This window comes from Dromiciops gliroides, chromosome 3 (assembly GCF_019393635.1).
Source record: "Dromiciops gliroides isolate mDroGli1 chromosome 3, mDroGli1.pri, whole genome shotgun sequence".
Taxonomy (NCBI): Eukaryota; Metazoa; Chordata; class Mammalia; order Microbiotheria; family Microbiotheriidae; genus Dromiciops; species Dromiciops gliroides.
Genome location: NC_057863.1, coordinates 599,262,082 through 599,274,462, shown reverse-complemented (window position 1 = coordinate 599,274,462; position 12,381 = coordinate 599,262,082). Strand labels below are relative to the sequence as shown.

The 12,381-nt window shown below is 39.0% G+C and overlaps 1 protein-coding gene across 1 annotated transcript in view; it reads right to left on the bottom strand.

The window, feature by feature from the left end:
• The window catches only part of CCDC30 (coiled-coil domain containing 30), a 145,017-nt gene that overhangs the window by 47,992 nt on the left and 84,644 nt on the right, over positions 1–12,381 (bottom strand). Inside the window, exons 14-16 of the mRNA XM_043996078.1 lie at positions 8,290–8,469; positions 3,746–3,955; positions 560–711 (exon numbers count right to left, since the gene is read on the bottom strand). Of these exons, the coding sequence (XP_043852013.1) occupies positions 560–711; positions 3,746–3,955; positions 8,290–8,469 (542 nt within the window). The remainder of the gene's footprint in view (positions 1–559; positions 712–3,745; positions 3,956–8,289; positions 8,470–12,381) is intronic.

Here is a 12,381-nt window from a genome sequence, read left to right as displayed (position 1 = left end):
TAACCAATGACCAAATTCCGGTCTATATATCAGAAGTTATAATATTTTATAAAAATATTAGAAGAGCAGAGCTTCCTGGCATGTCTGTTTCGTTTGGCTGAATCATAAAATCCTATGTGAAAATATACTTATCTTTGTCAGAGAAATTTAATAAAGTATGACAACTGTTGGAATTGCAAGGAAGCTAGTCATCATAATGGCATCTGGTCTAGAATTGGACATTCTGTAGGACCAAGGCAGGGGCATGCTAGAGTGAGAGTTGATTGGTAAACTTTCAGTGTGAGCATTTAAACCTTGGAAATTGACAAAAGCTACAAGTAAGGGCTTGATTTAGTTTCTTTGATTTTCTGCAGTTAAAAAAGTGATGGAGAAAATGTTCAAAAAAAAAGTGTTCCAAGTTTCAGACAACTGAGTTATAATAACTGTATAGATTAGACCAGTTAGAAAGTTGGGGCTTCTCCATATGTCTTTCTAATATTATGTTGACAGTGTCAGATAGCTACTTCCTAGAATGGAATCTCTCCTCCCCATAGAAAATGATGATTGTTGTTCCTATTACCTCTTCTGTTGTTCTTCCTGATATTGCATTTTTAGTTTGGCCTCATTTTTTCTTGCTTCTTTTACTGCTTCTTCAAGCTGCTTTTTATCTGAAATGCAAGCTTCTGTACAAGACTCATTTGCAGCTTCTAATTTCTTCTGGAGATCCAAGACCTTGAGCAGAAAACGATGAGAAAGTGACACTCAGAAGGCTGCCAACTGCTTTTAAATCAGACCAATCCTGGACAAACTCTGAAATAAACAGTATTGTTGTGCACTCTGGCCTAATGTCAAGCAGAGCTCAAAATCCAGAAATAAGTTCAGAATTCTCTACACTCTGCACGGATGAGAAAGCATTTATCAGGAATGCTGGACAAATTGTTGTATATTAATGTGACAGAACACAATTGTGTTATAATAAATGACAAGGGAGACTGGTTTCAAAGAAGCGTGGGAAGCCTTAAATGAGTTGATGCAAAATGAAGTGAGAAGAACCAGGAGATCACTGTACACAGTAACATAAATACTGAAGTGAGGATCAACCATGAAAGACTTGGCTACTTTGATCAATACAATGATCTGTGAAAATTCCAAAATACTTGCAAAGAAACTGATGAATTCTGAAGATGGAAGCATATTGTTTTCCCCTTTTTTGTCTTGCTTTTTAATTTTTTTACAATATGTCTAATATGCTTTAAAAACCTCCAGAAAGTATGTATTCCAGTAAATAAAACCCACATGAGAAATATTTAACAAAATAAACAAAAATACAATGAAACTTTTTTTTTGGTGAGGCAATTGGGGTTAAGTGACTTGCCCAGGGTCACACAGCTAGTAAGTGTCAAGTGTCTGAGGCTGGATTTGAACTCAGGAACTCCTGAATCCAGGGCCGGTGCTTTATCCACTGCGCCACCTAGCCGCCCCTAATGAAACATTTTTAAAAGAAAGTAATTGGTATTGTCTCATATCAGGTAACAGCAACTCCTGCCCTGGATATCAAGGACATTTCAAAGACTGACTAAAATGTCTATGAAATACTTTATATTCATTTTGCTTGAAAACTTGTATTTGATGACCATATACAAGTCTAGACGTTATCAGTTACTGGTAAGAAAGATAGCTAATTGCATGTTGGGGTTTAAATAAAAATAACATGGATAATATGATTGGTGATTTTGAGATTTGTAAAGCTATTTATTCATACTTTCTTATTTCATTCTCATAACGGCCCCACCAGGTAGGTGCCCCTTTTATCCCCATTAAACATCTGTGGAAACAGGCTGAAAGAGGGCGATTATTTCCCAGGAACACACAGCCATAAGTGTGTGAAGTGGGGTTTGAATCAAAGTCTTCCTGCCTCCAGGACATCATGAAGAATTAGAAAAGACTGAAAAACAACTAAACAACAACTTCTCTCTTGATCTCTAGTCTTACATCTCCAGCTGTCTTTTAGACACGTCTCACAGACATGGCCACTTCATTACTCAGTAAACTCCAGTGACCCCTTATTATTTCCACAGTCAAATTGTACTTAGTTATGTGTTGTCTCCCCCATTAGGCTGTGAGCCTCTTGAGGGCAGAGACTGGGTTTTTTTTGCCATTCTTTGTATCCCCTGTGTTTAAGACAGTACCTGGCACCTGGTAGGTGCTTAGTAAATGCTTGGTGACTGAATCTATAAATGTTATCTGCTTGATGTTCCATGTTTATTTATATCAAGCTGTTCTAATCTAGACAGCTATATATTCAATCTTTACATCTCTATCTATGTATATCTATGTATATATTTAATATAAATTATAGAAAATTCATGATCAAATCTAGGTGGACTAGAGGAGAGAGCTAAGCCCTTGAATTTTAGCCAAAGAACTACTTTCCAACTTGGACCATATTACTATGGCATACTTCAACAACCTGGGGGCACTTTATCTACATTTTATTATAATTATTTGCAGTAATAATAGCTGACATTTATGTAGAACATTATGGTTTGCAAGACTTTTACATACATTATTTTATTTGATCTTCAACAACCTTGTGGGTATTATTATTCCTACTTAGCTAGTAGGTGTTTGAGGAGAGATTAAAACCTACAAGGCTTCTCACATTTACATAGTACTTGCCTAAAAACTAACCCCATGACATAGGTAGTGCAAATTTCGCTGCCCCTATTTCAGATGAAGAAATTAAGGTTCAGAGAGTTTAGGCAATTTGTCCAAGGTCACACAGCTAGTGAGTGTTAGGGAAAGGCTGTGAGCTTGAGGATCCTTAAATACTTTTCAAGGTGAAAATGCCAAACCAAACATACAAGTGGATAGCTTTGGGATAGTCTGACTCTTTAGTCTGTCAGATGGTAGACAAACTAGACTTATTTTACTGAGCTGACAGAGGCAGAACTAGGAACAGGGGTTAGAATTGTTGTTATTGTTTGCCCTTCTTTCCTGAAGAGGACCATGACATCAGGGTGATGTCATGACTTGCACTAAATTGGATTTAAATGAGGGAGGCCTGTGCAAGGTCAACAACCTCACTCTCTTCTCCAGAGCCATCTGGGTCCAATGGCAAGATATGCATCAGGATGATTGGAGATGGCCCCAGATGTATGAGGCAATACTTGCCCAGGGTCACAGAGCTAGTATGTGTCTGAGGTGAGATCTGAACTCAGGTCCTCCCAACTTCAGGGCCAGTGCTTTATTCATCGTGCTACCTAGCTGCTCCTAGTACATAGAAGCTGAAAAGCTGAAAATCGAGGCTTGAGGCAGGAAAACTTCCCAACAGTTACAGTTTATCACCATGGACTGCCTTGGCATGGTGAACTCTTCCATATTTAAGGTCTTCAAGGAGAGGCTACACTCACTTGCCCAGTGTGTTGAAGAAGGGACTTCTTTTTCATGTATGAACTATACAACATGGTAACTGAGGACCCTTCCAACCATGACATTCTGTGAGCCTATAAGGGTCACATTGTGGCTTTAATAGATCCTGCCCTTTAAAATCCACACTATAGCTGGAGAAAGGAAAACCCATTTACAATCTGAAGCTGTGGACCATGGGGAGATCAGTTCCTAAGTATTTGTCCTGCAAATACCCAGGCTTGATTCAAGTTGTGGTATGAACTTCACAGTCACTGGAATCTTGAGAAAGAGGATTTCAGTGATAGTTTCCAGGGCATAGTTACTGGAAAGGGCCAAATGTGATGGTTATAATTACCTTTTTCTCTGCATAAACCACTCTGGTTTTCTCTTGAGCAAGCTTTTCATACAAATTGTTCTGTGACTGAATATTCTTGGATTGTTTAAGTATTTCTTGTTCAAGCTCTCTTACTTTCTGTTGACTGCCTTCCCAGTTTGCTGTGACAGAAGAACACATATTTGTGCTATCTAGTAGTTTCTTCTGGGCCTGCTTCAATTCAGCTTTGATCTAGAGTTGGGGAATAAAAATGACAATTTTAGCATAGACCAAATTTCAGTATCTTAGAAAAATCTTTCAAATGAATCTACCCTACATCAAATATATCTTTTCTCAGGTAACCGAGAAAAAAAATCTTTGCAGAAAGTTTCTTTGATAAAGATCTCATATCCAAGATACATAAGGAACTGATTCAAATTTATAAAAACAAGAGCCATCTCCTAACAAGTAAGTGGTGAAAGGATATGAACAAGCAGTTTTCCAAAGAAAAAATCCAAGCTGCCACCAAGCATATTAAATATGCTCCAAATTACTAATAATTAGAAAAAAGCAAATGAATATAACTGTGAGGTTCTACTGCATAGATCCCCCAACAGCAAATGCCAATTGCTGCATGTGCTTCAGGCACAGCTGCAGCTGTAAATTGGTCCAATCATTCTAGAAAACAATTTTAAATTATGCCCCTTTCCCAGGTCACTAACCTATGGATACCCTTTGACTCTGTGATAGCACTATAGCTATCACTTTTTTTGGCTAAAGCATGAAGAGCTCAAAGAAAGAGGAAAAGGACCAATATGTACAAAAATATTTATAAGTAGCTCTGTTTGGTATAGTAGAGAGCTGAAAGTTAAGGGAATGCCTATCAACTAAAGAATGGCTAAACAAATTTTGATATATAAATGTAATAAAATATTTTTGTGTTGTAAGAAATGAAAAACAGAACGGTTTCAGAGCACCCTGTAAAGACTTGTGCGAACTGATGCACGATGAAGTGCGCAAGACCAGGAAAACAATTTATACAATAACAATACTGTAAAGACAACTTTGAAAGACCTAAGAAATCTGACCAACAATTTTGAAAGATTTAAGAACTCTGACCAACTATAATGCCAGACAGCTAATGATGAAGCATGCTACCCACCTTCTGACAAACAGATAATGGCCTCAAGTTGACATAGCCAGTTTAAGAATTTGTTTTTCTTGACTATACATATATCTATATCTATATATCCATATATATATTTGTTGGTTTGGAATTTTTTAAGATTACACATAATTATTACAAAGGTTTCAATTTTCTTTTTTTCAATTGGGGTGATGGGGTAATGGGGACAGACAGGAGCTAGGGATAGAGTTGCAAACAATAAAACAAAAACAAAGAAAAAAGGGTTTAATACATGAAAACAGGTTTTTAAAAATGCACAAAAGAGAACAGAAAGGTCAGCAGGAATCACAGATAAGTAGGATGATTTTGAAAGTAACGTTAAATTTATTATATATTTACAAAGAAAAGCAACTGTAGTTAACAGAAATTTGCCATTTTGTTTACAACCTTTTCTTTTTGTTCTCCTCTACAGAAGTACTCATTTAATTTCACGTTTAAAACCTTTAGAAATTTTAAAATGGGAAAAAAACCAAAACTGAACTATGTCTTTCTTAAATTTAAGCCAAAAAAAGAATCCCAATCTTTACTTAGCCAGCCAGAAAAAAGGAAAGATCTGATAATATGTGCTGTGCTCAAAGGAATACCAGAGCAAAGGATAGAGCTAGGAGTCAATTTACCTATGTCTTTTACAAAACAACATTTTCTTTGAAAGAAATAAACCCCTGAACCACAGTAAGAGTGTTGTTGCTCCAAGGCTGACTACAACTGCCACAGGTTTTTGGAAGTTCCTTTTGTCTCTGCTCCAGTCTCTCTGCTATTAAAAAATCCATGATTAGCTGTTAAAATGTGTGCACTAACTAGTAGTACTGGATACAACTTGAAGGAGGAGGATTGAGGGAAAATCTCGGAGATCTATAGAATTGTGAGGTCATTACTATAAATTCAAAGGAATTACTGCCAGAGTGAGATTTCTGGCCAATCACTAAGAGCAAGATTAGCTTAGTGGAAGGAGGAGAACAAGCCTCAGGATCAAAGAATCCTGATACATCTTATACATGTGAGCAGCAGCAGTGAAAAATAGCTTTCATTTCTTTCTTTTGTCCTGAAAGTGCACCATCGATTAAAGAAGCCTTGGCCACAAAAGAAGGGATGGGGAGTGGCAATATAGGAGCATGCCCAGTTGTTCCCAGGCTCAATAGATGATTGACAGCTTTGTTGGTTGTGTTCATCGGCACCACCTGGTGGTTACATACTGAGGATGGAAGAAAGGGAAAGTAATGGAATGAATGTAAGGTTTTGTATTAATCTATCTACACCTATACCTACACCTACATCTATATCTATATGGATTATATGATCCTGTAAAAATAGTTATAAAAGAAGTTGCTGAGGGAAGCTAAGGACAAGAAGACAGGCAGAGTTGTTGCTGTTGTTTCCTATTCTGGGAGGAAAACAAAGGATCAGACCAATATAGCTCTGAAGGACTTATGAAAATTGCAATCCATCTACAGAGAAAGAACTGATGGTATCTGAAAACAGATTGAAGCATAAGTTTTTGATAGTTCCTTAATCTGAAGTTTTGTTTTTGTCTGTTTTCTTTTACAACCTGACTAATGTGGAGATGTTTTGCATGACTACTCATGCATAACTTATATTGAATTGCTTGAGTTCTTGGAGGTGGGGTGTGGGGAGGGAGGAAGAAAGAGAAGGTGGAACACAAAGTTTAAAAAAATTGATGTCATAATTGGTTTTTACATGTAATTTGGAAAATAAAATTCTAAACAGAAAAAAAAAAGAAACAGGAAAAAAAAAGAAAAGAAAACAAAGGATCCGAGAAAGGAAAGAAGCCTCTACTTTGGAGCATATGATGACACTAGACCAGAGGGAGAAGGCAGAGTGGCTCAATTTTTATTCTGCTTCTTTTTTCTTTGCCAGGATCAGAACAAAAATGGATCGGGGAAGGCCTCGTTGCGATGAATTCAAGTCATACGGATCAGATAAAGCTCATTTTGTGGGTTCTCAACCTTTGATGATGATGATCAGTCCTTGGTACTTTCTTCTTTCTAGGTTTGTGTGATACTGCTCTCTCCTGGCTTTTTCCCCTCCTCTATGACCATTTCTTCTCTCTCTCCTTTGCTGGATCTCTATCTATGATATGCATAATAACAGTGGGCATCCCTCAAGGCTCTGTCTTGGGCCCTTGCCTCTTCTTCTACTAGACTTTTCCATTTGATGATCTCATCAGCTTCTTTGGATTAAATTGTCATCTGTAATGACAATGTAATAATTGAGAAAGTAAATTCTCAGATGTATCATCCACCTTCCCATACCTTTCTTTCTTTCTTTTTGTGGGGCAATGAGGGTTAAGTGACTTGCCCAGGGTCACACAGCTAGTAAGTGTCAAGTGTCTGAGGCCATATTTGAACTCAGGTCCTCCTGAATCCAGGGTTGGTGCTTTATCCACTGTGACACCTAGCTGCCCTTCCCATACCGTTCTTCTGACATTGTGTTACATTTCCAACTGTCTACTAGATATCTCAAAGTGCATGTCCTGAGGACATCTTAAATTCAACATGTCTAAAACTGAACTCAGTATCTTTCCCCTCGAGGTCTCCTCTCTTTTAAACACTTCTCTGTTACTGTCAAGGGTACCACCATCCTCCCAGTCACCTAGGCTTACGACCTATGTGTTTTTCTCCACTCCTCCCTCTCTCTCTTATCTCCCATACCCAATCTGTTGCCAAGACAGCATCTCTTGTATACTCTCTTTTCTCCTCTGACCATGCACTGCCCTTTTATTGGCCCTCATCACTTCACTCCTGTATTCTTACAACAACCTTCTATCATTGGCCTCCCTGCCTCAATTCTCTCCCTACTTTGTTCCATCCTCTACTCAACCATCAAACTGATCTTCCTAAAGCACAGGTCTGACCATATCACCCACTGCACCCTCATTCTATAAACTCTGGTGGCTGCCTATTGCCTCCGGGATCAAACATAAAATTGTCTATTTGGTGTTCAAAGCCCTTCACAACGTGACCCCCTCGTACTTTTTCAGGCCCCTTACACCTTATTCCCCCACCATGTACTCTGATACTCAGTGACACTTTCCTTCTGCTGCTCCTCACACAAGACACATCATCCCTTGACTCTGGGCACTTTCCTTGGTTTTCTCCAAGTGACAGCTAAAATCCCCTTCTGTAAGAAGTCTTCTCAGATCCTTTTTCATATGAGTACTTTTCTCTCTGTTGATGATCTCCAACTTAAGCCTTGATATATCTTGATTGAGTAGTTGTTTGCATGATGTCTTCCCATTAGACTGTAAGCTCCTTGAGAGCCGGAACTGTCTTTTGTCTTTCCTTATTTCCCCAGAACTTAGCATACAGTAGGTGCTTAATCAGTTCTTGGTGACTGAGTAGCACCTATACCCCTGGTAGTTAAGCAAGGGACCTATACTTACTTTAACGTTCTCTTCCTGAAGTAAATTATTTTGCTGCTTTAAATCAAAGCTTTTCGTCCGTTCAAACTGAAGCTCTCTTTCAGCTGAGCTGCACAGAGTCTGAACTCTTTGCAAATTTTGTCGAAGCTTCTGCAGCTCTTCATCTTGCTGTTGGTATCTTAATCTTTTCTCTTGCGAACTCTGCATGAAGAAAGAAAAAATAAAGAAATAAGGAATAAAAAGTCAATAACCAAGCACAGGTCTCATATAAGGAGGCAACTGTGATCCAGCTAAATGATCTCATGATCATCTACATCTGGATCTTTTACATTTCAGCTAATTCATTTTAAAAAACCCAAACGGGCAGCTAGGTGGCGCAGTGGATAGAGCACCGGCCCTGGAGTCAGGAGGACCTGAGTTCAAATTTGGCCTCAGACACTTAACACTTACTAGCTGTGTGACCCTGGGCAAGTCACTTAACCCCAACTGCCTCACCAAAAAACAAACAAAAAAACCCCCCAAACACCTTGTTTTCAAGTTAATTGTTCGGTGGTGCCTACTACTCTTAAGGCTTTTTGACTCTCTTTTGCCTGCAGAGAAGAAGTCCTTTCAAACTTGCCCCTTTAGGTATATTCTAAGAAAGAGTAAGTCTTAGAGCAGTCTGGGAGGGAACAGTAAATGGTCAAGACTGAAAGGGCAAGTGAAGGATGGGAAGGGGAGCAGGATGAAGAAAGTATCCTTGTTCTTAGTCCCGACTGAGTCAGATCTTCAATAGGAATGCCTTATTTTTTTTGAAAGTAAATTTGCAGGGGCAGCTAGGTGGCTCAGTGGATAAAGCACCGGCCCTGGATTCAGGAGGACCTGAGTTCAAATCAGGCCTCAGACACTTGACACTTAACTAGCTGTGTGACCCTGAGCAAGTCACTTAATCCTCATTGCCCCACAAAAAAAAAGAAAAAAAAGAAAGTAAACTTACAAAAAAAAAGTCAATTTGCAAGATATCAGACATGTCAATATTCCACTATAAACACAAAAACACATTTCAGAGCAAAAGGTGAATTCGGAGGAGGGCTTATCTGCCATTTAAAATTAATTATACTTCTGATCCCTTTTTAAAAAATCACTTTTATTAGTATGGGAAAAATGGAAAGGGACTGTTATCACCATTTGTTGTAGTAATTCTGGCCCTGGTATTTTCACCCTAAAGTGAGAGAAATGGGGAAATTGTAGGAGCAGATAGACCTTAATATACTACCACCTTCATCTTATTTTGCTTCTAAGATTTCATTGGTGGAGGGAGGTACTTCCTCCACTGAACCAGATTGCAACTCTGCAACATTTATTTAAGTAATGATGATTTCAAGGGTTCCTGTGGTCAAAAAAATCATCACTGTGGCCAACCTGCTAATGAAGCATCTCTGATTGTAGGTAGGCTGGGTCCTCAGAAAACAGACAAGACAATCTGTCATGGGGCCAATATTCAAAGCCTTTTCAGCCTAGCAGACCCTACTATCTCTACTGCTCCATTGGCAAAGCCTTTGAGAACCCAGGATCATGTCCACAATATGAGGAGGTAGTAGAAAAAGACTTTAGCAGAGGCAATTTTGTTTTAGAATAGGGGGAAACACAAGAAGGGAATTAAAAGAGATTTTGTGTGTGTGTGTGTGTGTGTGTATCTAAGAAGGAATGAGCACACGAATATAAGAGAACACAGGACTCTATGCATGTGGCAGAATTCCAGACTCAAGCTCCCTGTCACTCCCCTTTCTACCACCAAGGACAAGGTGTTGGGAATGAAGACCTAATCTTATGTGCTTTTCTCTTCATCAGTAAATCATTTACTGTCAGGCTTGTTGTTCTGAACACAATATAATGACTTACTTATAGGCATGAGAATTTTTGTTTGTTTGTTTGTTTGGGGTTTTTTTGTGGGGCAATGGGGAGGTTAAGTGACTTGCCCAAGGTCACACAGCTAGTAAGTGGCATGAGAATTTATAAGACTGTACAGACCAATACAGGCACCTACAATAAAGTGTCACCCTTTATGTGGCTTTGAGATAACATTTAAATGTCCTTTGGTGCTTTCCTAATGCATTCCCAACCCATTTCCTTTTCTCTCTAGGACTCCAAAAAGTCTACACTGTTGGAAGGGAAGGGGATTCAGCATTTATGTAGCACTACTATGTGCCAGGGCCTGTGCTAAGCATTTTACAAATATCTCTATATCTCTTTTGATCTTCACAACAACCCTGTGAGGTAAGGGATATTATTATCTCCATTTTACAGTTGAAGAAATTGAGGTAAATAGAGATTGTGACTTGCCCAGGGTCACACAGTTAGGAAGTGTCTAAGGCTGGATTTGAACTCAAGTCTTCCTGACTCCAGGCCCAGAGCCCTGTGCCCTATGGTGCCACATAGAGCTGCCCCTAAATTGTCTATTTCCTTTGCCTCTTCTCTTGGTCAAAGGCAAATCTCTCTGTATTATAACTGATACTTCAACTCAAATAAAATGATACCTCAAACCAAGTTCTTATGAGTCACTATAAACTAGACTGGGTCTCAGCTTTTACTAACTTCTCCTTTGCTTTAGCTTTCCTCTTTATTGAGTTCTCCTGGGACTTGAGAACACTTGAGGCTAATAACCCTAGTGTCTTCCTTAGCCATTACCCATCAAAACTTAATTAACTCAACATTTTTAACATATACAATCATTTAATTTATAAGTGCAGATGCCAAAATACAACATCTTCCCTGGACTAATGGGACACTCAAAGGGGCACAGAAATGTAGATGGGAAGACAAAAGGAGAGCCTTTTGTTCAAAGGAAGAGAGTGAAAGAGATGAGAGGTAATGTTCACACTTAGGACTTCCTTTCTTATCGAATTTTAGGTTTGGGGCTGAAGTACTTTTTGGTCCAAAGGAAGAATTGCTATCATCTTAGCTCCCCAATTTACTCTCTCATAGGCCTGTGAATCCCACATCAGAGGAGTAGGATGGGTTTAGAAATAAAGAGGAAGTAGGGAGAGAGGCAGTCATATAGGGAGAGAGCAATGACTATTAACTTGCTCTTCCCTAAACCTTCCTTTAGGGCCAAGGAATAGGGTATGGATTGAAATGTTTTATAATATTTGGGGGAGATCAAGGCAGGAAGCAGAGAGAAAGTTCTGAACCTGCATAACTTGCTGGGATTTGAAGTTTTTGCTCATCTCCCAAGGTAAGGAAATATTCAGGAAATCAATGAATAATTCAAAGAGTGGAAAGTATACAAATCTGGAGGGTAGATCATGATGTAGCAATCTTAGGATTACAGACATACCATTTCAGAAATAATAATAATGAGAATCACAGAATTTTGGAGTTGGAGGGAATCTTGGTAGTCAACAACCAGAAAAAAGATCCACTATAATACACACAAAAAGCAGTCATCTACTCTTTGCTTGAAGACCTCCAATGAAGGGGAACCCACTGACTCCAGAGGTAGCCCATTCCATTTTTAGACAGCTCTATGTGTTAGTTATTGTTCCTAATACCAAGCCCATATTTGTCCCTTTGGCACGCCTGCCCTCTGTTGCTGGTTCTACCTTCTAGGAACAAACAGAACAAGTCTAGTCCCTCCTCCACAAAATGACCTTCAATGGCTTAAACAGGCCTTTTGTGACCCCTCCCCATCACACTCCCCCTCAGCCCCAACCCAGTTTTCTCTTGTTCATACTTAAAACAGCTCCAGTTCCTTGAGTAGGTCCTCAGCTGGCCTGGACTTGAGGTCTTTCATTATACTGTTTGCCCTTTTTTGCACAGTCTCCAGTTTATAAATGTCCTCCTTAAACTGTGGCACTCAGAACTGAACACAAACTGTAGATATGATCTGACCAGAGCAGAGTATAGGGGGACTATTACCACCTGATTCCTGGAGGTTCTTAATGTAGCAAAAAGGAAAAGAGAAGTTTAAGAAGAATGGAGTGGCCCTATCTAGTCTTTCCTGGGTCAGATATCATTATCCCATCCACCCCAAGTAGCAATTGGATCCTTTCTTTGATTGTAGAATTATAGATCTAGAGCTAGAAGCCATCTCAGAAATCTATGCCCAATATGTTATAGATGAAGTGTGGTAAC